The following is a 25,615-nucleotide window of genomic DNA, read 5'->3' on the forward strand; positions in this document are numbered from 1 at the left end:
ACAAAACACAAAGTAAAACAGGAAACAAGCAAAGGATTTAAGATGGGCCTCGATATAAATGCATGACAAACAAGGAAACACAAAAGAAGCGAGGCAGTGGGAGGAGGTTCACAGCAAAGCTACAAATACTAAACACGGAAAGCACAATGAACTAACCAAATCTCCAGCTAAACATTAAATAAACAATAACAAAACAAGGTCACAATAACAGGAATACAAAGCAGAAATTCAAATTCTAAATACTGCAACAGAAACTCAAAGCTAAATATATTCACTAAAAGTAGAAAAAACCCCACACAAATTGTTTTTTTACTGGAATACAGACGAGCACAGAAAGGATAAAGAAAAGCAGTACGGACAACAGTAACAAAGAGAAAGTCCATTAAGACAATGGAACCAAACATAAAACACCTAAGAACGAATGAAAGACGTCTGCTTAACATGCTGAACCGTCATCATTAACGTATTTTATTAATACTTTTGTACATCATCTTTTTTTTACAAACTTTCAATTGAAAGTAATTTATAGGACAATGTAAAAAGACCGAAAAGTAAATAATACAATAAAACACTTAAAAAACATATTTAGTAAACTATCACAGTCAAAGGAAATAAAAAGGATTCCACCCATCAGAAATGTAAAATGAAGCAGAAACACACATTGACCACAGTGCTGGACCTCTTTGTCATGCAGATACGAGTTCATCAGAAAGGGATCTAAAAAATATTCTGGGGTAAACCTATTACTACCATTTTCAAAGCTGAATATCGGTGAGAAACATCAGACAAAGCTGGAACGACATCTTCCTTCTGCTGCCATTTTGCCAAGATTAAAAATATATATAAATGTTACTGCTGCAAACTTCATTTAGATTAGATTTTTTGATCTTTTTAGTGAAGAAGTTGGACATACATGTATTTTTGTTTAGTAAAACTGGTGGATGGACAAAACCAGACATTACACTTTTGTACATTTTGTCCTTTTTTTTGCTGTCTTAGCTTTTCTTGCTAAACGCTTTTCTCTCCATGGGCCGATGACAGAAACTGAGTGTAAAAAATGTTGATACACTCATTAGAGTAACTACTAACTGCAGATCAGCTTCTACTGGTGCAGTTATTTTACTGCTGTGGGCTTCACATGCCAGGCTACATGCAGGCTTACTGTATGATCAACGATGTGAAACTTGCAAACAGCCTGAGAGGAATATCTGCCAATACTACTCAAGAATAAAATGGAAACAAGCTCTTATTTAAAAGTGTTGCAATTTAATATCATAGACACAGAAGAACAGAATGAAGATCTTTTAATGTAAATAACAGAGACATGGATGTGTTAGTTTGGTGTGGAAGAACTTGACTGGCCTGCAGAATCCTGACCTGATAGAAGAACTTTTGGATGAATTAGAATGGAGACTGCACACCAGACCTCAACCAATATCAGTGTCTCACCTCACCAAAGTACTTCTGGAACAATGTTCAGAAATTCCCATAAACATTCTCCTAAACTTTGTGGAAAGCCTTCGCAGAAGAGTTGAAGCTAATATAGTTGCAAAGGTTGGAATAACAATCTTAAAACCTATGGATCAAGAGAGAGACATCACTCAAATTTATACGCATGAGAAGTCAGACAAGTGAATACTTACTGGCAATATAGTGTGTATATATGATAATACAATACAATAAGAACAAAGCCTCTGTATATGTGTGAGAAAATCCACATGAAACACATGAACCAAAATACAAATACAGACAGAAAAAGTCAGATTTACTTCATCAAAACTGTGCAAAAACTGAATATTTAGAGAAGACATGCTGTGTGCGTGGTAGCCAAAGAGAAGCTTCAAAACAGATTTATTCAAAAGCTGGATCACAGTCTCTTCTCCAACTGTTGGCACAGGTGAGTAAAGAGACTTCAGTACAGCTGAACCATCCCAGGATTAATACTAAAAATGAAGAAGTGAAGGAAGTGAAGCGATGGACTGAGACTGGAAAGAAATCAAAGTTGGCTCTCTCTGCGAACACCAGCAGGACCTCTTCAAATTTATCATCCCCTAATGGACCGTGAAGCCATCAGCACCAGCGAATGCTTCAGAGTTATCGCATTTCCAATAAATTAGAGGCAAACTCTGTCATTCAGAAAGAGGCTGGTGCATCTGGCGGTGTTTTACACGAACATCCAAAGATTAACAGTTTGCAGATTAGAGGTTAGAAATTCTTTCGTATTATTTTTCAAGTTCTCAAATAAGTTACCACCTGAAAGGGTTGCCCATTCTCTGCACATTTGAGATCCAGGATTCATACAGCTCACAAGTCATGGCAAGGGTCCACAGAGCAGGAAAATCCCATAAAGGTGCATCAATGACAAGGTGTTTAGTGACGGCTTTAGAGGCTGTTGAGAGAAAAAAGGGGCTCATCTGAATTTTTCTATACACTTCAATTAATGCGGTACATGAAGAAGGGGGGGAAGAACTGATCAAATCTAAGAGTAAAATCCGCAAACCACTCTGACCACTAAACTTTGAGCACTTTAAGAGAATGTAAGAGCTAAGAAATATAAATTTACCAAAGAAATGAAAAGTAAAAGTCTGAATACCTGATGCATATTGCAGCATGCACAGCAGAAGATGCAAGAGAGAGATGTTTACTGCATTATGCTCTCTCTGTTCTTCCACGACTTCTACATAAATGTCTCTATCACCGCTCAGCATCAGAGGGAGTGTGGATTAATATTAAAGTGCCATATGCAGTTATAGCTAAATTATTTGTCAGACATGTGCCTCTTCCTGCCTGAAGGAGTCTGGCACAGCTTTGAAAATCGGTATGCAGAGCCTCTGCAGCGTGGATGCTCCTTTCAACACGGTCCATTTATGTTCCAAAACGGCAATAGTTTGAGCTGTTATTTTGAAAAACCTGTTTGACATGCCTCACTGTAAAAAGCTCACTTGCCTTCCAGTACTGTTTGGTCCCGAGAAGATCCAGTTATTTGGTTTTTATCATTACAAAGTTCTACATTTTTGCCAGATTTATATGAATAACACAGACCTGGAGCTGCTTTTAAAAATGTAGGCTGAAATAAATTGCCACAAGATGGCGCTGTTTGCTGCACCAACCATTTGTGGCGTTGCGGCTTCACAACATCTGTATAACCCTAATTTATGAGATAATGACATCTATTTAGATCCTTTGCAAATTAATTTTATTCCATCAGTTGCATCAATACAAATTTAAGCAGCTACATGAATTAAGCGCCAGACACATAGATTAGTGGACCAGATGGTCAAAGTTGAATAATTGGGCCCAATATTGGACTCACTGAGCGATTCCACGAGTTAATTAAAAGTTCTCATGTTTGCAAAACACCGAGACGTAACTAATCCCTGCGCGATTTTTATACGCCATCTTAACCTTAAGATGCACAGGTATAGCGTGAACTCGCACAGACTCCTCAAATTACTGCCTGCAATTTCAGCGTGTCGTCAAAATATAATAAATGAGCGCTAAACAGAACTCAGTGACGTTGGCTGAAACAGCTACAAGATGTAAAAGACATGCATCCCACATGGTTAAACTGTACTATTGCAACAAGTCGTGTTTTACAACTTTTTAAAGTCCAACATTTGCAGTTTTCTGAATGGAGTTTGATTTGTAAAATGAAAGCAGGAATGACCCAGAGGACCTGTGAGTGCACCTCTGGGACTTCCCCGTGATCTGTGATTTCAGTAATTTCTTGGGACGTCTTGTGTTTTTGTTGCACGCTCCATTAACCAGATACAAACACATTTACAAATGCAAACTGGGAGATCCTGAATTATGGCGGGCTCCTGCACCTTATCGGAGCAAACAGACTCCCCGTGCATACTCCGATCCCCCCCCAAGTCTGCCAGCCTGCTACTGTCTGGCTTATCAGCGCTGCTGCTGCTGCTGGATGCTGTACGGTGCAGCAGCTCGGATCCAGTTGAGGATTTCAGGATGGAAACGTGAGGATGGAAATGCTACTGGAACCCCGTATTCTCGTTTTGATAGCCCAGAAGAACATCAGTGTTCTCTTGTGATGCTTATTTGATCCATTTGCTTTACTCCATAGAGAAACGCTCCCGCCGGTCGAAGACGCTCCTGAAAGGATTTTATTGATACGCATCTCTCCAGATCAGGTGCGCCGGCGTCTCCTTAACTTACCTGGGATGATGATGATTTCTGCTCATTTCTGACTGTGAGCGGCAGCGCACAGAGGGGGGGATGTGGATTTCAATTTCAAAGTTTGGGTCTTCTCTTGCTGTGGGTTTCTGAGAGAGGGGGGCATGGCTTATGCTGATTGGAGATGCACGCGCCTTGTTTAACCGACTTAATTCTGGATGGATGCTGTCGCTGTGATCGCGGCTCTTCTGGCAGATGAGTGTGCATTTGAATTCTCACTGTGGGAACCTATCGCGTTCACAGCTCGCTGTGTTGTGTTTTCCGCCGGGACTGTGGTCCTGTCTCGCGGAAAGTTTGTGACTGGGACGCGGCGGAACATGAAGGCAGCGCACAGTGGATCTCTGTGAGCTCTGTGAATTTCCTTCCGCACGTGGTTTCAACATAGCGTGTCATTTGCTAATGGATTTACAGTTCGAGGGTTCATGAAGAATGTGTTTCCGAAGTGGATATTCCTCCACGAGCTGGAGGGGAGAGCAGCGGACACTTCCTGGAACCACAGGTGTTCTATACAAACAGGTGAGAGGATTCAATTAGGAATTACGCTTACTAAAGAGTTATGAAATATAATTTGTAAGGTGGAAATTCCTAAAGAGTTAATAATAGAGGTGGTTTTCCTGGCAAAAACAGCCCATGTGTTGAACGCGTAGCTCGCTGCAAACTCCCTTCAGAAATGCTGCATTTTAGTGGCGAACCTGTCATCAAGCGACACTCTTTCGCCCCTAACGAGACACCCTGCGCTGTGACGATGATGTCGAAACAGCCACCGTTATCAGGCAATTCAGTTTTTAAGCGAACACCGGGCTCTGCATACTATTTAAGAAAGTCAGAAGCGCTACTGAGCCGTCCATGTCACATTTAGCAAAAACAAAAACTTTTTGAAAAAGTTAAATATCAAAACAAAATTAACGTGTACAAATCAGCTTGGGCTTTTATTATTTTAATGCCGTGTCTTTAGGCACATTTTTGTGTATTTATGACATGTATTGTGTTGAGTAAAGGTGCTCAGATATGGTTTAACATTTTTCACAGAGCTTCTACGCTGTTATTCTGATTTTGTCCGTGCAATATTGTATCAATTATTTATTTAAAAAAATGTTTGTCTCAGAAACTCCGATATCTTATTTCATTGATAATTTTCTATTTATGTTTTCTTTTAGTGACGCCAAAACCCAAAATGCCGAGTTGTGGGTAGAGAGCCGACCTGCATCTACCTCCCTGCAACCCCTCTCCTCGTCATTTCCTCGTTCCCGTTTCCCTGCTTTCTTTTGGCATCCTTTTGTCAACGCTTTTACTCCCTTTTATTAATACTTGTTTTATTTTAATCTCTAAGTTGATCTGTTTTCAGCTCCATCACTATTCTCACACCTGCTGCCCACCTCGTTTTATTGTGAACCTCCACCCTATTCTCCTCTCTTCCCTCCCCAGACCCACCACCTCCTCCTTTTCCTCCCCCTACAGCACACATGCAGGCCAAGAAGAGGTACCTGCTTGTGTCTGTGGGGGCCGGTCTTCTCTTCCTCATATATCTGTGGGGTCTGCAAATTGGGGAGTTCCAACAGCAGCCATACCAGTATCATCAGTTTCCCCAGTACCCCCTGTATCATCAGTACCACCAACAAGAATACCAGTACTACCGCCAAAGTAAGGAAGTGTACTACCAGCCCCAGCCATTGCCCCAGAGAAATCCATCCAGACCACCCAGACACTGGCCGGAGTCGACCAAGCTGCTGGAGCCGTATTTGGAGGGAGGAGAGCAGGAGGTAGACTGGAATGATTTATAAGAAAAGAAACAATGAAAGCTCTTTAAGTAAAAACAAAAAGAAGTGAAAAAGTCCAATTTATAAGCGTTTAGTGATCAAAATGAAAGTCCAACAACAGGACAGAACAGTAAAACTGAGTTAAGGAGGATGGTTTCAAAGCTTTTGTGATTGTAAGCTGTAAGGGGGGGGGGGTCACAAGATCAGAATCACAATACTTTATTGATCTCTATGGGGAATTATGTAATGATGATGATGATAACACTATGATGTTGTTGTTTTTTTTTTTAGTATTTTCTCTACCAGTGAAAAAAGATTCTTTCATTCAAATCAAAATATCTGCAAACGAAACATCTCTGTTTGGCTGAGCTCTTACCAGGCATTCATGCTGAAAATAGCCTAGTGTTAAGCGTTGGCGGTGGTAGGTGTTATAGAAAGAAGTGAAGAGAGAGGAAACTTTTAGGAAGGCAAAAACACTTTAAAAAGAATTTTAAATTCAAGGAAGTTACAGCGATATTCAGAATTAAGGGGAAAATGCTGTGGATATTGCAAAGTGAGTACCAATTCATGGCATCAATGCAGCGTGTCACGTTGTGGCTTTTCTGCATATCCAACTACACTGCTTTACTTTGTTTCTTTTCACATACTGCTGTCTAAGCAGATATGCAAGTTCTTGTGCATAGACATTAGTTTGCTTTAAGGGATTACAAGCATAGATGGCTAAGCACCATTGCTTTGGGGAAATCAAGCACAAATTACCAGCTGAAGAATCCAGGATTGCAAGTAATGCAACAGGCCAGTCAGTAATGATGAGGGAGCAGTTTCCAGCCATGAATTTTCAAAAGCAGTTTTCAGCAGGAGACAACTTTTAAAAGCGTCACTATCTAGAAATCCCATTAGGTCAGAGATGCAGTTTTGAGTGCAAACTATTTATTCGTTTCTGGGGTTTTTTTGGAATTTGTTTTAATGGAGAGTTGACTGTACTGCACAAACATTGGTGTGATGTTAATAGATACATTTGTTTCTGTGGATACAGGAGGACACCCCTCAGCTCCATCATCAGCACACCTCCCCTCGTGAACGACGGGCGATCCGTGACAACATCTACAAGAACAAGCGCTGCCGCATGGAAACCTGCTTTGACTTTGCTCGCTGCCAGTCGGGATTCAAGGTTTACATCTACCCTCAACAGAGAGGCAGCGAGATCTCAGAGACCTACAAGAAGATCTTGACCTCCATTGAAGAGTCCCGGTTCCACACCACAGACCCTTTGAGGGCCTGTCTCTTTATTTTAGCTGTGGACACATTGGACAGGGACCAGCTCTCAGTGCAGTACGTCCAAAACATTAGATCGCGTATCCAGAACCTACCCACGTGGAACGATGGCAGGAATCACCTCATATTCAACCTTTACTCTGGGACTTGGCCGGACTACACTGAGGATTTGGGCTTTGAGGTGGGACAGGCCATGCTGGCCAAGGCCAGTGCAGATGTTGTCAACTTCCGACCTAACTATGATATTTCCATCCCTCTATTCTCAAAGGATCATCCGCTAAAAGGAGGGGGCATAGGTTATCTGACACTTAACGATGCACCACCTTCCAGGAAGTACCAGCTGGTTTTCAAAGGGAAAAGGTACTTAACTGGTATAGGTTCGGAGACCAGGAATGCTTTGTATCACATCCACAATGGGGAAGATATTATTCTGCTGACGACATGTAAACATGGCAAAGACTGGGAGAAACATAAGGACTCACGCTGTGACAGAGATAATGAAGACTACTCAAAGTAAGATTGATTTGTGATGTTTCTTTCACCTTTTTGTAGTTTTAAGTGGCTTTGAAATCTTTAAAAGTCGATTTCTTGGTCTGAATGCTTTTCGTGCTCCGTGCATTAGCATTCCATGCAAAGAGGTTCTCACCTTTAAACTGTAATGTCCTTGCAGACTTGGATATTTTCATCTGTTAATGCAGTGCTTATTGTGTTTTGAAACAGATCAGCTAGCACACACTTTAGAAGAAGTAAGTTGTGATGCTATCTCATTATCAGCTGCTTCTTGCTGCTGGTTATTTCAAATGCAGCGAGTTTGTGGATCATTACAACTCCTCACAAGTGCTTGTTGTGTTGGAGTTTGCATGTTAGTACTGTCAATCTTTACAAATTTGGTTTACTGGCTGCAAACTCTCCTTCTTCACAATGTTGAGCATTGGGGGCTGCTGTGCCTGAAGCACTTCTTCTTTATTTGAATTAAACAGGTTGGATGCTTTCATGCACATACTTCACAATTGCCATGGGAGTTGAGCTTCAGTGTCGCTGTGCTCATGAGACAAAATGGTACAGAAAAGTGAGGGTATTTGTGCAGGTTTGTGTAATGTGCGTGTGTGAAGGAGAGAGAGAGGAGCAGGAGAGCAGAGAAGCATCGGCTGAAAGATGGAAAGTTTTTGTCAGCTCAGCAGTTGGTCGAGAGAAAAGCGATCTGAGCCGAGAAGTTCACCTTTTGAAAGTTTTAGCTTGAGCTGACAGCTGAAAGAAGAGACTCCATTGCACTTAGAGTGAAACAGACGCACCATTCTTGACTCGTCTCACTTTGTTAGTCCGAGTCATCTGTTGCATATTTTAGGTTTAGAAATTGTCGAGGTCCGAAGGAAAGCTCAGTGCTGTCAAACAGCAGCTTAAATTTTACAGTAAGAATCTGCATACAGAGGAGTCAGCAAATATTGCATCTGAGACATTGTTCAATCAAGAACAGTAGTTTGGACTTTTTCTTTTCTTAAATAAAATGTTCCAATGGTCCCTCACATACAGTTAAGGTTGTAATGGGTTTAATGTTGAAACTTGGTCTGAAAATCTGATTTCACTCATAGTGAATTCGGGGGTTTCTTGCAGACTATAAACTTTATTCAGTGGCCTTCATTAGGACTACTTTGAATCCACTTCTGGGAAATCTGCTAATACTTCGCTTGTAAGATCATCAATACATTACTGATATGTTTTGGCCACTTAGTGAGAACAGAAACAAGTTTCACAGTCACAGCGAGAAGTCTAACAACTGAATTGTTTTTAGATGTGGTTTCACTGTGGCCCAACGGCTGATTTCGACTTCTGTTGTGAGTGTTCGCAGAGCCTACTCTGTAATCGACGTAAGTGGCTGACACGCTTGCCAGCATTCATGCATGGTGTTTTATGTGTTAATTAACTTGTGATTGTCTCTTGGTGCTTTTTATGCAGTCCCAGCTAAGATGGAAACGAATAAAATGCTGACATCAGTGAGTCCTTACATTGAAGCAATGATTGTTGTTTTCTCACTGATCTTCCAAAACGACACCAAAACATTATCGGGAAATGCACAGGAGCAATCAGAGGTATTGAACAGGCCAATCACAAGTTACATTTCCAGACAGGTTGTAACACGGGTTAATTTAGAGGGGTTTGCTGTTACAACGTATCAACGGCATACATTTAAGTATAAATTTGCTGGGACTCTCAAAATAATAAGTGTCTTTAGCAGCTACATGCTCTCCTATGTTCAGGAGCTACTTTCAAACATCTAATTGGAGTTTAATGCTACAAAGGTGACTACTGACTTTGCTGGAAAATGGACATCTTCTGTAGCAAACCTGTTAAGCTGTTTGCTGTTTAAAATCCAAACAACACGGTGAAAGATGCTAAAACACAAATGGAGAAAGAGGGCAATAATTTGATGTGTCTTTGTCACCACCAATGATCCTATATATATTATATTGGGCAAAATTATAAGGCCACACCTCTTAATCTCTGAACTCAGGTGTTCTTAATCCCGTTGCTACAGATATATAAAATCAAGCATCTCTCCATGCAGTCTGCTTTCACAAACATTTGTGAAAGAGTGAGTCGAAAGAGCTCACTGAATACAAGCAAGGTACTGCAATAGAATAAGCTGCAGATTAACTGCCATTAACATATATAACATATAATAAAAAAGCTGGGACCTTCATGTCATGAGTTTCTATTGCTGAGCAGCTCCTGCAGATGTAATGTTTAGGTGGCTCAGTCCTTTTCTCCATGGAGTGTGTGTGTGGTCCTCTGATCCAGCATAAAAATCCTCTAAAACATTCACTGTTGACATCGCTTGGTATATTTTTATTTACTGGAAACATTTCACTATCTGAAGTTGGAGGTTGTATATGAAAAGTCAATAGATGAACCCCTCGGTTTCTCTTTCATTTCAAATCGAATGTGCTGCAGTACAAAGCCAGCACAGCAAAAGAAAAATCTGTCAGTGTCCCACTGCTAATGGACTGCGGTGTGTTTCTGAAGGTGCAATGACTGTAATCAGTGGTACAGGATCGCATTTCTTGTTGCTTCACAGGCCGGTACCAATACTTTATCAGCAGCTGACGGCATGCTGAGAGCACATGTCTCTAGAATGCAGACAAAATATAAAACTATCTCAGAAAATAAGAATAACAAATTGGAAATGGTATACGTGACCACTGTGTTCGCTGAAAGCCCCGTTTGTCTTTAATAGTCACTTCATTTATTATGTATTGGAACATTTTCCTGTAGGTGTGTTGTGTGGTAGGAGGATTGTTGCTTCAGACGAATCTAGACAATACAATACAAGAGTACATTAAGACTTTTATTTAACTTGAACTTGTTCATGAAAATGTGTTGATTTAATGAAGCTGGCTGGTAAAACTAGTGGCTTTATGAGCAGCTTTTAGGGAAGAAAAAAAAACCAACATAATGTATGTTAAAGGTACTCGAAAAGAAATCCACCATGTACTCAATGCTGAATAAAGCACAAAAGGCAATAATCCATATGCTCCTGAACACAAAGTGCTTATAAGCCTGCCTCACTAATTAAATAGTACATTAATCATTTTCTCAGTCTCGGTGTGATATCAGGCTGTTATTAAATACCAAATGTTCTGCTCTAAGGTGCTCTTTTGTTCTTCTTTCTCGTAATTTGACTTAACAAGACATTTTAAGGAACTTTAAAGCTTGGTGTCTGTCTTACTAATAATAAAAGTGATTAAGTGTGAAGGGGAACTTACTTTGTCAGATGAGACACATGAGATGGTATGTAGAGCTCTGCTTCATGTGTGCTTTGCTGTTTAAGAAATTGATGGTTGATGGTAAATTCTAGCACGCTGTGGGAAAACTACAAGTATGCAGCTTGTACAGTCTGTTTAGCCACTGTTGTTTTTTGTTTTTTTTCTGTGCAGAAATTATTTAAGACTATCCAGACTCAGCACTTGGACTAATAATTGACAACAACGCATTTAGAGACTTTTGTCTCATTAGTGAAAAACATATGGAGCACAGACTTAAATACAACAAACAAAGGGTTTGAATAAAGGTGTGTTACGTAACCTAAATTGGCTTAATCCAGCAAATATTACAGAACTGATAATTATTTTGATCATGCAAAAATTCTAAATACTTCCATTTTTATTTAAAGCTGGAGAAACTCAAACTTTAGTAAAGAAATGTGTCCATACTTTTTGTAGACTGAGATCTGAATGCAAGGTTGTGAACTAGGGCTGTTCGATATAACGATATATATCGGATGACGATATAAAAACATCTATCGTTTCATGTTACGCTATCGTTTGTTTCGTGGTGTCGCAAAATAAACTGTTTACAGCAATATTTTTTCATTATTTTGATGGTCACTGTAGTGGCTATATTAATTTCTTAAAGTTCTCTCTTTCTCTTATATTTAATATAATCACACTACAGACAGACAAGCGCTTGTTTTTATGCGTTGTCGTTAGCAACAGCGACGGTAAAACCACCGCGTGTCCACTCGTTTATTTTCCACATAAACCTTTCACAATAAAGCTCAAGATCCTGTTGAGACTTTTCAAAATAAACTGAATCACGTGAAAAATGCAAAGTATTTACGGATGAGAAGCAAAAAAGAGCCGTCAGGTGCTAAAAAATAAACCTTAGACTCAAACATTAGAACAGGTTTTTTTTTTTGTGTAATAAATACTCACAAAGAAAACGGCGGCCGTTACGACTTACGTCTAAAAATGTATAGTTTCATGCATTGGTTAAAACACTCGACTCCAGGTACACGACGCGCAGCTGGAAACACTTCACGCAAGTCGAGCTGCCCGAGATTCACAGAATTTACAGAAAATGTTACATTTTTGTGATTTATATCGTTATCGGACGATAGATGTCTTGATATCGGGATATGAGATTTTGGTCATATCGCACAGCCCTAATGTGAACATTAGATTTTGTGTTAATAACACCATTTCTCTTGTATAAATGACCATATTCACACGGTTCTCTTTTTAAATGGATCCAGTTAGCCAAAATATTCAAAAATGCAAGGTGTGATCAAAGAGTTTAGGACTACACCCATAAGAATAAATATGTCTGACTAAAATTTGGCAAATCCACCCTTCAATGTGGTCGTCTTTTGGACTTCTGGACCGGTGGTAACTACTGGTTCCTTGGTAAAAATGTGAATTGCCTGACTCGTTGGTGAGGGCTTGCTGTCCTGTACTGTCTCATTAATACAAACTGCAGGACTACTTACGAATCACTTGTGAAACTCCAAAAAAGTAAAGGAAAAAAAAAAAGAGCTCTTAGTTTGTAATTTGCATCACACTTTTTAAATTTTCATAGTTAACTAGCAGATTTTTACAGAAGCTGGGACCTTCTATTGCAATCGATATGCAGGTTTAGAATTTGGTTTTATTTCCAAATTCTTCTCAAAGTACCCGCCAACATTTGTCCCTTGGAACCATAGGTTTCCATGGGGTTTGCAGCAGGTCTCTGTGCCTGTGCGAGTCAGACCTAAGGTGTGCAAAGTTTGCATTAAGAATATTTTGTCCAAAAAGTAAATCACCAGTGCCACTTCAATGTTTTTGCTCAGTTTTATTTTTGAGAGGATGTCGAACTCTGCATTTAGCGACAGTCTGACCCAGAGGACTAAATTGATAAGGCAGGTCAGTTTGACACAGATGTTTATGTTTGTGGTTGTTTGCGGTCTTGAGCAATGAGTCAACAGCAGCAGTGCTGAAACTAGTCCAGGGATGCACAAAAACATGAAGTCAGAGGGTAAATGGGCCAAATTTAATCACTTTTCATTGTTACAGGTGCCATTCCAGATCATGTTAACTAAAAACATGGCTCCGATTTCTGGCTCACTGAAGAAAACAAAATGGGAACGAAATAATTAACTGTAGGCTAGTTGGTTTTGTTGATATTAAGATTTTTGTTTAATGAATTTTTGAGCTTGTTTTTATTTTGTGGGTGTCTGTGGCAAAATCTGTCATGTGGTAAGTTTGATGATTCTTATTCCAAAAGGATAAAAGTTTGCTGTTTAAAGCTTCATGCTGTTAAACAAGTCAGATGAATCCAGCTTAAGAATCTTTTGATTCTCGAGGTTGTGACTGAGAGCGCCTTCCTGCCTGTTTGCTGCTGCTTCCTCTGGTGTCTTACACACAGCACATCGATACAGACATCACCCAGTGCAGTCAGGGGGGATCCTACACTGCGAGACTCCCTGATGGGAACAGAAACCAATGAGGATCTTGAAGCCTTGGGGCGGTCGATAATTGCCCTCCAATTGAATTAAGCTGTGAATGAAGGGGATAGATAGAAATCTCACCTTCCTCTGAGAGGCACCAAATTGAACTCACGCTGTTTTACTGTACATAGATAACAGCCAGCTGAACCAATTAGAGCTTTGCTATACAGAAGAGTCTCCCCAAAGACAATTTGATATCATAGGCTCAGGCTTAATTTACAGAAAAGCAGATTAAATGTTTAATCCAGATCACTGTCACATCTTTGATGATAGCTTACAGGATCAAAACAGGAAAGGAAAGAAAGAGTAGTGTGGAGGCTAGCCAGATGTGATGCGAGGTGTCCTGTTCAAGCCATAAATATGTTGTTTCATTTTTTTTCTTCCTGCTCATAACCTCCTCTCTTGTTTTGTCTCGATTGGCGGTGGTAAAAGTTGAAATTGGCAGTTTGGGAAACCTTGAAATCCAGCGTAGTGCTGAAAAAAGAAAGAATGACTCACCTTAAAAGTAACTCCAAAATTGATTGTATTGTGAGCTCCAGTGGGCTTGTTTTCATTGAGGACAGACTAAGTTATCACATGACCTGTTCAAATGCTGGTTTACTGCTCTTGCACATTTAACTGTTAAATCTACCGTGCTAGCATGGGTGTTTTTTTTGTTTTTGTTTTTTTTCCCTATGTCTACCTATAGCATGAAAGTGGAACTTGCTAAGAGACACTTGGGAATATTTTATCTTTAATTCAAATTGATAAGTGATACTTTAACCTTTCAGTGAACAAGGACAGCATAGGCTCTCTCCATCAGGCTACATTAGTCCATTATTCCAAATTTTATCACAACACTGCAAACTATGCAACGTGCACATGTTTTAACTGTCTAGTAATCTCACACAAGCTTAAAAAAAATCATAAATGGTTAACTTACTGTCAAAAATATCACGTACAGATTCAGTTTGTTGAATTTCTTCAAGTCTGAGTTTCAGTTTATGAACAGAATTATCACATTTCCTCTGCTTCTGTGTACTCCATCATTTTTATCTTTGAATGAAGAAATCTGATATTGTGACAACATATTTTTAAACTCTTAAATACACCTAGCTAAATCAGTGGCCAAGCTGCACATTAAACAGGTTGTGTGTGTGTGTGTAAGTGTGTGTGTGTTTGGTGAGAATTGGCCTACTGCAACCACAAATTTATCATCTGTGCAGATTAACACAGTGAAGAATGGATGAGAATTGGAAAATGTTGAGTTCGGGGGAGGGACTGTGGGCTGGCATTTCTGTATGATTTGTTGAATATGAGGATTGCACCGGCCGAGAGGAATGCCAGGCTGGAGCACACAAAAAAATACACAGTATATGCTGAAGTGTTAAACTGCCAGTTACGTTTTATTTTCTCATTAATTAAAAGTGCTGAAACTGTGGGATCCCATGTTTCTCTAAAGGAATTAGTTATTTTTACAAGAAAATATAAAAAATGAGGCCAATAAAACTTTTTTTCTTCTAAATTAAGTTAATTGTTTTTCCCCCTACCTGAATAGTTTTTTCTTTATCATTTACTTCTGCAATTTTAAATATTTGCATAACTTGCCAGCAATTGTGTTTTTGTATAACTAACCAGGATCTGTTTTAAATCACAGTATGTGCTGTCAATGCATTTTAGACTGACAACACACTGACAAGGATAAGCTCCGTTTTTCTTTCTGGCCCCATCTCAGCTTTCTGTGGCAGTTCAGTTATCGATGGCCTTTAAATGCCAACGGATGCATTTTTATACACACACACACAAAAAATATTCCATCTTTGCTGTAAATGAAGCGATTATTTATAGGAGAGTGTATTTACAGTGCTTAACAAATTTATTAGACTCATAAACCACTCAGGTCAAGGTTTATGCCACAGCTGCCCTAAATGATTAATGTTTCCATAATGTTTAATCCACCAATAAGTTATTTTATCAAAATTGTGTTTTTATTGCTAAAATAAAAATCTGATTGTTGTTATGCACAAATTTACAGATTTACAGTTTTTATTAAAAAAATTCTTTTTTTTAAAATTAAGATGCCAATTTAGAATTATTTGCTAGTCCTAAACAGAAAAATGTTATTTGCCTGAATATTATGCTTAATTATTTGACATCTCATAGACGTCCAGACTGTTGTCTTAAATTTGTGTATAAAAATTGATGCTAATTAGGTTTTTTCTGTTAAATACCAATATAAATTCTAGTTATAAATAACTTTTTGACAGATCTTTAAAATATTTCTTCTTGTTTTAATGACAGGTGTTCTAATAAATTTGGTCAGAACAGTATAATTAGAATTTGAATTGGATATAAAGACAGTAAATTTACCAGCATGTTGTAAGCTGTCAGTATCCTTCATTTTCAGCTAATAGCAAAGATTGATCAAGTCATAATAAGTGAGGCAACAACAGAAAAGGTGTGAAGCTAGTTAAGACCCGTTTCATGGTGCTAAACTGGCAATAACATGAAACAGCAGCTGGCACGCAACTCTGAGCTAAATGTGCCATAAATGAATTGGATATACAAGTTTTCCACTTTTTGCACAATGTAATTGGTTTAGCTAGTAGCCTGCACGCTTGTGAATTCAGGTTTTTGTCACCATGCTTGGTCTCTCTTTGGAATTGAACTGTAATTACCCTCCTGAAGGTTTCACCGAATGCATCATTTTACAGCTTCAGTAAATCTTTCAGTAAAGATTTCATAGGCCAACTCAGGTCTTCACCTTTTTTGGAGGTATCCTCTGCTTGCTTTATAGCTGTACACCTACACTTGTAGTGAGGGTAGAAAACACATAAAAACATTGTTGAATTGAACTTAACAGACTAAATATTTTATTTACACTATCTAGAATAAAATGTGTAATGCCATGTTAAGACTGAAGGATTTCTTTATGGTTGCACCAGATTATGAGTGAATGTAGAGTCATGTGTTATTAAAGAAATTTAGCCAACAGACTTGAGAGACCTGTTGGTCCAATCATAATTTGACATTTTTCATGACCTGTGTTGTTGTACAAACAGATGTACTGACCAAAGTGCTGTGAGCGACTCTGTCTTGTATTCACAAAAACATGGAAAATTAAAAAAAAACCTGACAACTGATTAATTTGTTGGTCTCACAAAGAAAAGAGTGTGTTGTCTATCCATTAGCCTCTCTTTTCCTTTTCTAAGCTCATAGTGCTTATACCACACATTTCCATATTTGTCCGAGCAGGCCACTCTGACAGGCTATTGTCTAGATGTCACAAAGTGTCCAAAGTGCAGCATCACTTTTAGTTCTGACCCCCTTAAGTTGTTTGAATCAAGCTTTTATTGTGCTGATAATGTGTAGCCTGAATGGAGGAGAAATGTAAGAGCTTTGGGATGAACTCTCACAAAACATTCAGCAAAGCAAAGTTAAACCACCAACCAGGCATGCGCCGATGTGAATTGATTGGCCAAGTTTGGTGTAACACCCTTGTATTTTTAATACATCACATAATTTTTTCCACGTTTTCAGTCCAGTCCATGTACCTAATCATTTTAAGAGGAAAGGTGTTTGTTAATCTACTTTACACAGATCTATAAATCATTCAAGCATAAAGAAGGCACTTAACTCGAGGGATAAACCAGTTTTGTTTCTACACATATGAGACAATTTAGCAATTTTATTTAATTTAATTGAACACTTTTAAATGGTGTCTTTACGCACTGTGGTACTGGCAGCCTGTTGCAAAAACACCGTTTGTTCTAATTTTTTTTAAGACAGTTTGACAGGCATGAAATAGTATTTTTGTACCAACGAGGTGATTCTCAAACAGCTATTAGACAAAAACCTGGCTTGTCTTCTTATGGTGTGCAGTGTTCTGAAAATATTTCAGGAAACTGGAACAGGACGACAAAAAAAAGAAGTGTCAGGTATATCTACGTGGTAAGCCAAATTACACAATAACTGGACTGAAAATCAGTGGGAGCAGGTCTTATGAAGCGATGAATCCAAATTTAAACCAAGGGGGTCAGGAGTTTTTACCTTTACCTTACAATATGTAGTATCTTGAGGCAACTGCCATTGTGATTTAAATACATTGTGATTTAAATAAATTAAATAAATTGAGTTGATTTGAATTGAATCTGTAAGACATAGTGGAACCTCTGTCACAGTTTGGGGCTTTCAGCTTGGGGATCTTGTCAAAACTGATGAATTTATGAACGAAGAAAAGCCATCAGATTTTTTCCACAATGCAATGCCATTTGGAAAGTCTGACTGGCAATAGCTTTATTTTTCAGGACTTCAATAATATTTGAAGCAGAGAAGGATCATCTCGACAGAGAACAGAAGAAAAGGGGGCAAAAGAAGAGGAAGAGCTTTAAATGTCCTTCAAGAAGCCTGAAGGACAAGTCCTGAAAAGTACTTAAAGAATTCCCAATAAACCTTGCCTAAGAGAGCTATGTTGAAGAACAAAGGCGGTCATAGAAATTGCTGACTTTAAAACTTAAATGTACAAACTCTGCATTTATTAAGGTCAAAAACAAACTTGTATACAACTATGCATTTATTTCCGTTCATGTTTGCATGTTTATTTCAGTAAATTGCTGTAAGTTCTTCCTAATTTGCTGGGAAAATATTGAGAAACGAGACTTTTTCACAGTACTGTAGAGTAGGTAGTAGTCAAGGTCTGAAGAGATCACATGTCATGAAAATGTCCCTTTTCTGCAGAATTTGCATGTACTAAAGAAGTGAAATGACATATCCTGACAAGCTGATAAAGACACACAAGCAGCATCTCTAAAAGCTCGTAATGGACAAATATTTGACCCCAAGCATTCGCATGATACTCTGTCATCATTCACCAAATGTGCTTTCATCACTAATTATTTCATCAAAAGAAAGTAAAGATTCTAAATGAATTAATTATAATGGGCTCTCACTGTTCAGTGTTTTTAATTTGATGCGTCCAAGTATGCATAAATATATTCAGATGGAAACACAGCTGCTGTCACATCTGTGAATCTCTGGCAGCTGCAGAATCCAATATGTATGATGGGAGAAAAGTGTCTGACTGTATTAATTGAAATGTCAGCGGTGGTCATGTGGGTGGCCTGCTGTCACTGCGTTTCTTTTAGTTATTTCTTGCTGGGCTTGTTGTGAGTTGTTCTGTTAAAACACATCAAAAGCTAAAGCCCTCTTCCCTTGTTGCTGCTTATCTTCCTTACTCCTCACCATCCTGTCTCTTCACCTCTCATTCTTCTCATCTTCTCCTCCATTTTCCATTCCTCTCCTGTTCTCTCCTTTATTCCCCTTATCTGTACTCTTCCTCACTCCTCTGCCTCTTGCTCTTTTCCTCACATCTTCCTGCTTCGACTGCTGAGCTAAAGTAACCCATGGAAAAGGTTTTACTGCTGTCTTAGTGCATCTTTGATGCAAGTCATGATGAAGAGCTCCGTGAAGAATAACAACAAACTCTGTCAGTTTCAGTGAAGGAGAGAGACAAGTTAAGGACTTCTAAGACACTTCATGTGTGACCACATTAGAAACCTAATTAAAGCAACAAAAAGGTGGCTAAACCGGCCCGTTTGTAACGATGCACTTGCAAACATTCAGAAAATAAACTCTTTCAATAACAGTCGCTGCAGTAAAGTACATGAAAATGAACCAAATAAACAGTTTAAGTAATTAATGAAATCTTTAATATCTATCAAAATGAGGTTCAGTTACCCAACAAGAATGACAGAAAAGATTAAAACTGTTAGAATAAAGTCAAAGAAACCTGGTGATCCCGAGCAACACAATCTGAGCCCTGTCTCTTGAAAATCGCATCCCCGTTCAACTAAATTGCATTTTGATTTGCAGTTAAATTGCTTGTAATCAACATCCGTGCAACGAGCCATGGGACTGAAAGAGTTTCTAATGTGGTTGGTGTCTTTAAACGGTCTATTTTAACTCAAACCACAATTGTTTTCTCTCTTAAATGTGTCCAAAGAGTCAAAATAAAACCTTCAAGTCACACTAAATATAAACTGAAAAGGTCCCTAATCTTTTTGATAATGCCTCTGTCAGCCAGCCTGTCTGATGGATTGTGTGAATTTTGATATGTTCAATATATAAATTCGGACTTTTTGAAACGTTTTGGCAACAGGCGTGTGAAAGAATATAGTGAAATAAATGATTTCATCTTGTGTATTCAGAGTCTGATGGATAACTGACAGTTTCCTTTTTTGGTGACACCTTATGTAGTTTATTTATTATTTCTAAACAGGTGTTTTTTCTTTCTGTACGTTTCTTCTCTTCCGATAGGGGAAAGAAATTGGCTGCAAATGTGCTGCGTAAATAATGACCTCCTTTGGCCACAGCTGGCCGATGAATACAGTAATAAGAAATCAATATAAAATCTTATTAGAACTTCTGAAAAACAATCATAACAAACCGTAAATACAGATGAAAAATAATTCATTTTGACAAACAATATCCTCTTCTTATTTCCTCCTAACTCAGACTAATAAAAGTTGTGTAGACACGATTCTTTACTGGCTCTTTGAGAGTTTCTAGGGGCCATTAAATGGCTGCAGATTTCTCAGCCAGCAGACAAGAACAGCTGAACTTGTCAATGCATTGAAGGCTTCTGCCAAGGCTGGTTGGAGGGTAAAAGGAAACTCTATTGATCAGCTTTGACTTCACTACTGCAGCCAATCAGAAGATGAATAGAGGTTAATAGTTCTTGCTGTGTGAAATCCAAATATAGATTGGCATTTAGTGCAACGGGGCCTTGGCATTTATTTTACTTGACCCACTGTCAGTCTTATTGGGAAGAACAAGTTAAAGTATCAGAGGCCAAATGGTCACTGTGAGGAACACAAGCCAGCAAACTGTGTGAGTTTAAACATTTGTCTGATTGATTGACTTAAGTTTTTGTCTGAGCTCTTGACTGAATTTGCAAGTTTAAAGTAAACTGCAATCAGCATTAAATTTGCACCTGACCTTTCCTGGCAGACTTTGTCATGCTGAATGGCTGTTAGCTGTTTTTTTTCAATGTCTCGTCTTGGATAAAAAAAAATCTAAAGTGAATGACTTGAGAATTAATGTCTCCACCTCCTGGAATTCCTTCCAAAGTAAAAAAGACATTATTGTGTAAAGTGTAAGAAAGTTGAGAGAAGACGAATCGGTGCCTCCCATCGATTCTCAAACTTGTGACTGCACTTCCTAACCTACTGACAAACATGCTACATGCAAATAATTATATAACGCGCGTGTGTGTGTGTGTGTGTGTGTGTGTGTGTGTGTGTGTGTGTGTGTGTGTGTGTGTGTGTGTGTGTGTGTGTGTGTGTGTTTTTCTGGATTTTTTGGTTAATATTCTTTCTAGGAAACTACCATGAAAATAAGAGGCTGTTCATTTCTTTGGAAGTGAGTAAACTTACAAATTTACTAGTGTTCACTGTAAGAAAGAACATAAAATAACTCACATGTGCTTTGTTGCTTCACCTATTTGCATTTCCCATTGTTTACTGGACCAAACGAGTTAGGTGTGAAATCGTGAAGAACTAAGTGCCTTAATACTGTCTAATATAATATAGTTTAAAATGAATAAAATGGTAAAATATAATAACTGTATATTTTGATCATTTAAAACGGGAAACATACAATAAATTAAAATAACAAAATGTTATGCTACTAAACTTTTTATTATAAATTCTTAAAATTGATTTTATTTATTTATCTATTGCTTTCAAACACAACAACTGTGGAAAATAACATACTTTTCCCTTTGTGCCTGGAAAACACTTGACAGCATGCACTCCATTAACTAGGGGTGCAACGATACACAAAATTCACGGTTCGGTTCGGTTCGATACTTTGGTGTCACGGTTCGATATTTTTTCGATACAAAAAAATGTTCATGCATTTTTAATTTGTCATTTATTAAAATTATAAATATATATTTTAACTCAAAAGTACAGTTTTTAAATTTAACCCTAACCCTTGTGCGTGTTTTTTATTTTGACAGCGAATGCGCACCTGCGGACCACTTATGTGCAGCCCTGGTTATTTAGCTCATCATATCGCAGCCACAGAAATTCTTTTGTCCATGAAACCATAAAGCTGCACTTTCTTTTTGCCTTATAGTCTGATTTGTCATAACTTCTCCGTTTTGTGGTAAGCTTTTCTTTGGCTGTCACTTCTTCACCCTGACCTGTCTTATTTGGCTCAGCAGAACTGAAATGCTTTTACACGCTCACTCACATAAGCTCAGCGATTCTCTGCGCGATCAACCTCTCACATGTGTAAGCTGCGGGAGATTTCACTTGTCATGTTTGCATAGTAAGCTAACGATTAATAAGACGATGTCAGAGGAATTGGTGCACAAATTATCATCACTCACCAATCAGTGCTGTCGCTCTCTATACACAGTTCGCACGATTGCAAAGTGAAAGCAAAAAAACAAGCGCAAATTCAAACGCGACTTCAATATGTCACATATTGACAGTGGCTCACCGATGCCAATGACATAATTACCCAGCTACATTTCTGAAAGAATGCAAAAGCATTGACATATATTTTTCCTACAATAGCCCGACGGGCAGGGAAGAGATAGATTTTGGTAGCCCGACTGAAAAAAATCGCTAGCCCCAGGACGTCGGGCTAGCGATATTGCAAGCCCTGTATCTGATTGAGGAATCACTCATCTTTGGAAAAGAGAGTTTATTACAGAGAAATGGCTCTTTCCAAAATAAAAGCTATACTATCCGCTTCTTCTGGGCTATATTCTCAGCAGCATAAGGAGAATCATGTGCTAACAGCTGTCTAAATGACTCGGCTAAAGTTAGTAGCATGCTTGCTTTTTTTTGTCTGCTTCCACTTGTCTTTGCACTAGGATGATGTCGGCGTAAATGTGCAGTCATATTCGTCGTGTTCCCACTAGTGCTTTCAGGTTAATCTCGTTGAAATGACCTTAACGCCACAACACGGCAAATCTCCGTTAACGAGCTACCGCCGATTGCTCCGTGCATGGGGCTAGACGGCCAACACGTTAACGAGCTAACTGCGCTAACACACTAGTTCACACCAATGTAATTGAGCATTGCATGGCACATCCAACATACTGTTTTACTTTAGTCCATGACTCGCTTACCTTCAGGGTCATACGTCACATGAAAACCAAAATAATTCCAAACGCCAGATCTGAATGAGGGTGGGGGAGGTTCAATTTGCCTGTTGCAAGTAGAGCTTAACTTCTGTCTCGCTAGCTTGCCCTGCGCTCTTCCTTCTGACTATGCTGTCTGTGTTGAGCGCTCAGTGGATCTGCGCTCGACAGTGCAGCCTAGGCGGAGTAGTCGAACACAGATTCACTGAGCGGTCAACACAGACAGCATCGTCAGAAGGAAAATTGATAAAATAAATTACAAATGTTGTATTGTTCGATACATATGCGTACCGAACCGAAAGCACTGTATCGAACGGTTCAATATCGATACGAATATCGTTGCACCCCTACCATTAACGTAAATGAAATCACATTCTCCAACCAACTGTAGCAACAACTGTGCTTTTGCCTTAATGTACTATGACTCACAATGTGAATCAACTTGCTACAACTTTTATGGTATAAACATTGCAGCTGCTCATGAGCAAGGCAGTTTTGTTCTTCTTTAGGATGTAGTTGGGTAAAGAAATTTCTACCTTAAACTCTTAAGGAGACCGGTTTGATGGCTGCACTCGGAATTGTCAGGGCGTCTCCTAAGTTTCCTTAAAAGTAAACTTGGAAAACGGTAAACCTTCTGAATGCGGGTTTTCTGTAAATATGCTTGAACTTTACACTTTATACCAGAATAAAACTCAATTTATGTCTCGCTTTTCTCGAACAAACGGTGAGTGCCCACTCTTCGTCACGTCAGTTTGACAGTAACAATACATGCTGAAAAAATGTCTTTGTCTGGGTATATGTGATGCTATGCTGTCTGTCTGCAGAAAGGATGTCATTTTCTGCAGCAGCATGAAATGTTGCCAGCCCTCTCACTCGACTGCACATCACTTTCTTTCCTTATGTACCCAGAAAATGAGCCAGGAACACAATTCGACTCAATCACAGTATTTTTTTTTTCTCTTCTCTTTTGCCATCTCCATTCAACCTTTCTTCCTAACTCTGATTTCTTTGCCAAAGTTTGCTGTCTTTATTTCGTCTTCTTTTTCTCTCTGTGAATTAGTGTGGTGAGCAGTGACAATCAGTTGAGTTGAAGTAAAGGTGTGTGGGAGCTTAACAGGATGTTTGCCATCCATCCTCACCGAGAAAGACCAGGAGGACGGAATTAGAGAGGTGGTAAAATAGTGGAACCACTGCCTGGCAGGATGGATTGCAGTGTGAATCCATCACGTTTCAAACACACACACGTGCACAGCAACAGGAAAGAGAGGAAACTTTATCAGAGAGGAAACAAGAAAGTGTTGCTCTTGTATGATTTTTCATTTGCTGCATGTCACCCTGTGTATTTGTTTTTTCTGAGCGGAAACAAATGGTCCAAAAAGCCGAACAGTTTTCTCTACTGCTTGGTTTCACAAACATTTGCAGCCACAGATCCCTGAACACACACATATTACAGCAGAAGTGTCCATCTTTTTCTCTTTTCTACTTCCCGAAATCCATATACTGTGGGACAATTTTAGCTGTTGTTGATTTAGTATCAAGTATTTTTTTGTATTATGACTCCCTAAAGCATTTTCTGCTGTATTGTTGATTCTCCAGCTCAGTGAAAACTGCTCCGATTTCTTACATGAGGGGAAGATTGGACTGGATACTTTGCAACTGGATACTCTGCAGGCAAACTGGATGAAAATCTCTTTATTAACAATTCATATCAGCAGCCTTTATGATTTATTACAAAGTGAGACGTGGATACTAAACAGGAATATGAGTTGTCTTGCATGGAACATGGGCACATGCACATCCTTGCTTTTGCTCCAGAGTATCTTTTGGAGTTTGATTTTGCTGTTACTACACATCGAATAGATGCACCTTGATTATTTCTGCAATAATCAGCTAATCATCCTACATATTAAGGCCTGGAGTTTTAGTTAAGTTTGTATCAGATATCAGCATGTTTGGTAGCAGCAGACATGGTTGAACTCTGGAAAAATTTGTCCCAGCACATAGAATCTGGATTTTTGTTGTCTCTCAGTTGTACATGTCTAGAATTTGTTGCTATCAGCATGCCCTTTATACTGGTTTGTAGTGCAGACTGCTGGTGGTGGTGTAATGGTTTCTTGGCACACTTTGGGCCCTCAGTACCAATCAGTTCTGAATGTTGTTGCTGACCATATGCCTCCCTTTATGCCCCAATCTTCTAATGGCTACCACCAACAGGATAATGACCCATGCCACAGCAAAGGCTGTCTTGATTCAGTGTCAGGGGGTTTGCTTATTTGTTTGAGATATGAAAAAAGAGATGTAAAAAGAAAAATTGATTATTTGTAAAAACAAGCACGAGTGCCTTCCAGCTCATACACTACACTCTGCCAGTTCTCATAAGCAGACACAACAGTACATCCTACTATAGGCGTAACCAGCAAAAACTTTGCAATTAATTTGTTTTAAGCATTTGCATTTATTACAATTTTCTGCAGGCAAGACAACATAGAGGAAAAATATTTTTCCCAGAGCAAAAGCTGGAGTGTCCTTGAATAAAAAGCTTTTGATCTCTGACAGCACCATGGTGAATTCAAGGATCGATTAATAACCATTATTTTGACTTCTCACAAATTTACTTCCACAGCTTTTGTTTTCAGTGTCAATTTTTATTTTATGAACTAGTATGAGGTAGCAGGAAAAAATGATCGAAAATACATGGAAGGGGTCAAACAAAAACGACTACTGCTTTGTGGAACATCTTTAAGCAGATGCCCCTCATTCTCCTTCAGTCTCTCTATTTTCTTCTTTAATAAGAGCTCTTAAAAATCCAATACATGAAAAAAAAATATTCTATTGCCAGACAATAAAGAAGATCTTTTAGATTTAAATGAATAATAACCTAACCATAACAGTAATGTACTGTATTTTTGGCAAAACAATGTACCTGCACAGTTTCATATTTTCATCTGTTACGTTCTTACACATGTTACGTATTTTTAATTGTTTTTAAAGATT

General features: G+C 38.7%; 1 protein-coding gene across 2 annotated transcripts in view; it reads left to right on the forward strand.

Annotated features, from left to right (window-relative positions):
• Positions 1 to 3,901: 3,901 nt before the first annotated feature.
• The window catches only part of LOC113037346 (exostosin-1), a 346,739-nt gene continuing 325,025 nt past the window's right edge, over positions 3,902 to 25,615 (forward strand). The window contains exons 1-4 of one of the 2 annotated variants that reach the window (XM_026194326.1): positions 3,902 to 4,710; positions 5,352 to 5,954; positions 6,988 to 7,407; positions 7,495 to 7,739. In XM_026194326.1, the coding sequence (XP_026050111.1) occupies positions 5,658 to 5,954; positions 6,988 to 7,407; positions 7,495 to 7,739 (962 nt within the window). In that variant the 5' untranslated portion in view covers positions 3,902 to 4,710; positions 5,352 to 5,657. Of the gene's footprint in view, positions 4,711 to 5,351; positions 5,955 to 6,987; positions 7,740 to 25,615 lie in introns of both variants that reach the window. The other variant, XM_026194325.1, reaches the window with a different exon arrangement.

This window comes from Astatotilapia calliptera, chromosome 15 (genome assembly GCF_900246225.1).
Source record: "Astatotilapia calliptera chromosome 15, fAstCal1.2, whole genome shotgun sequence".
NCBI lineage: Eukaryota > Metazoa > Chordata > Actinopteri > Cichliformes > Cichlidae > Astatotilapia > Astatotilapia calliptera.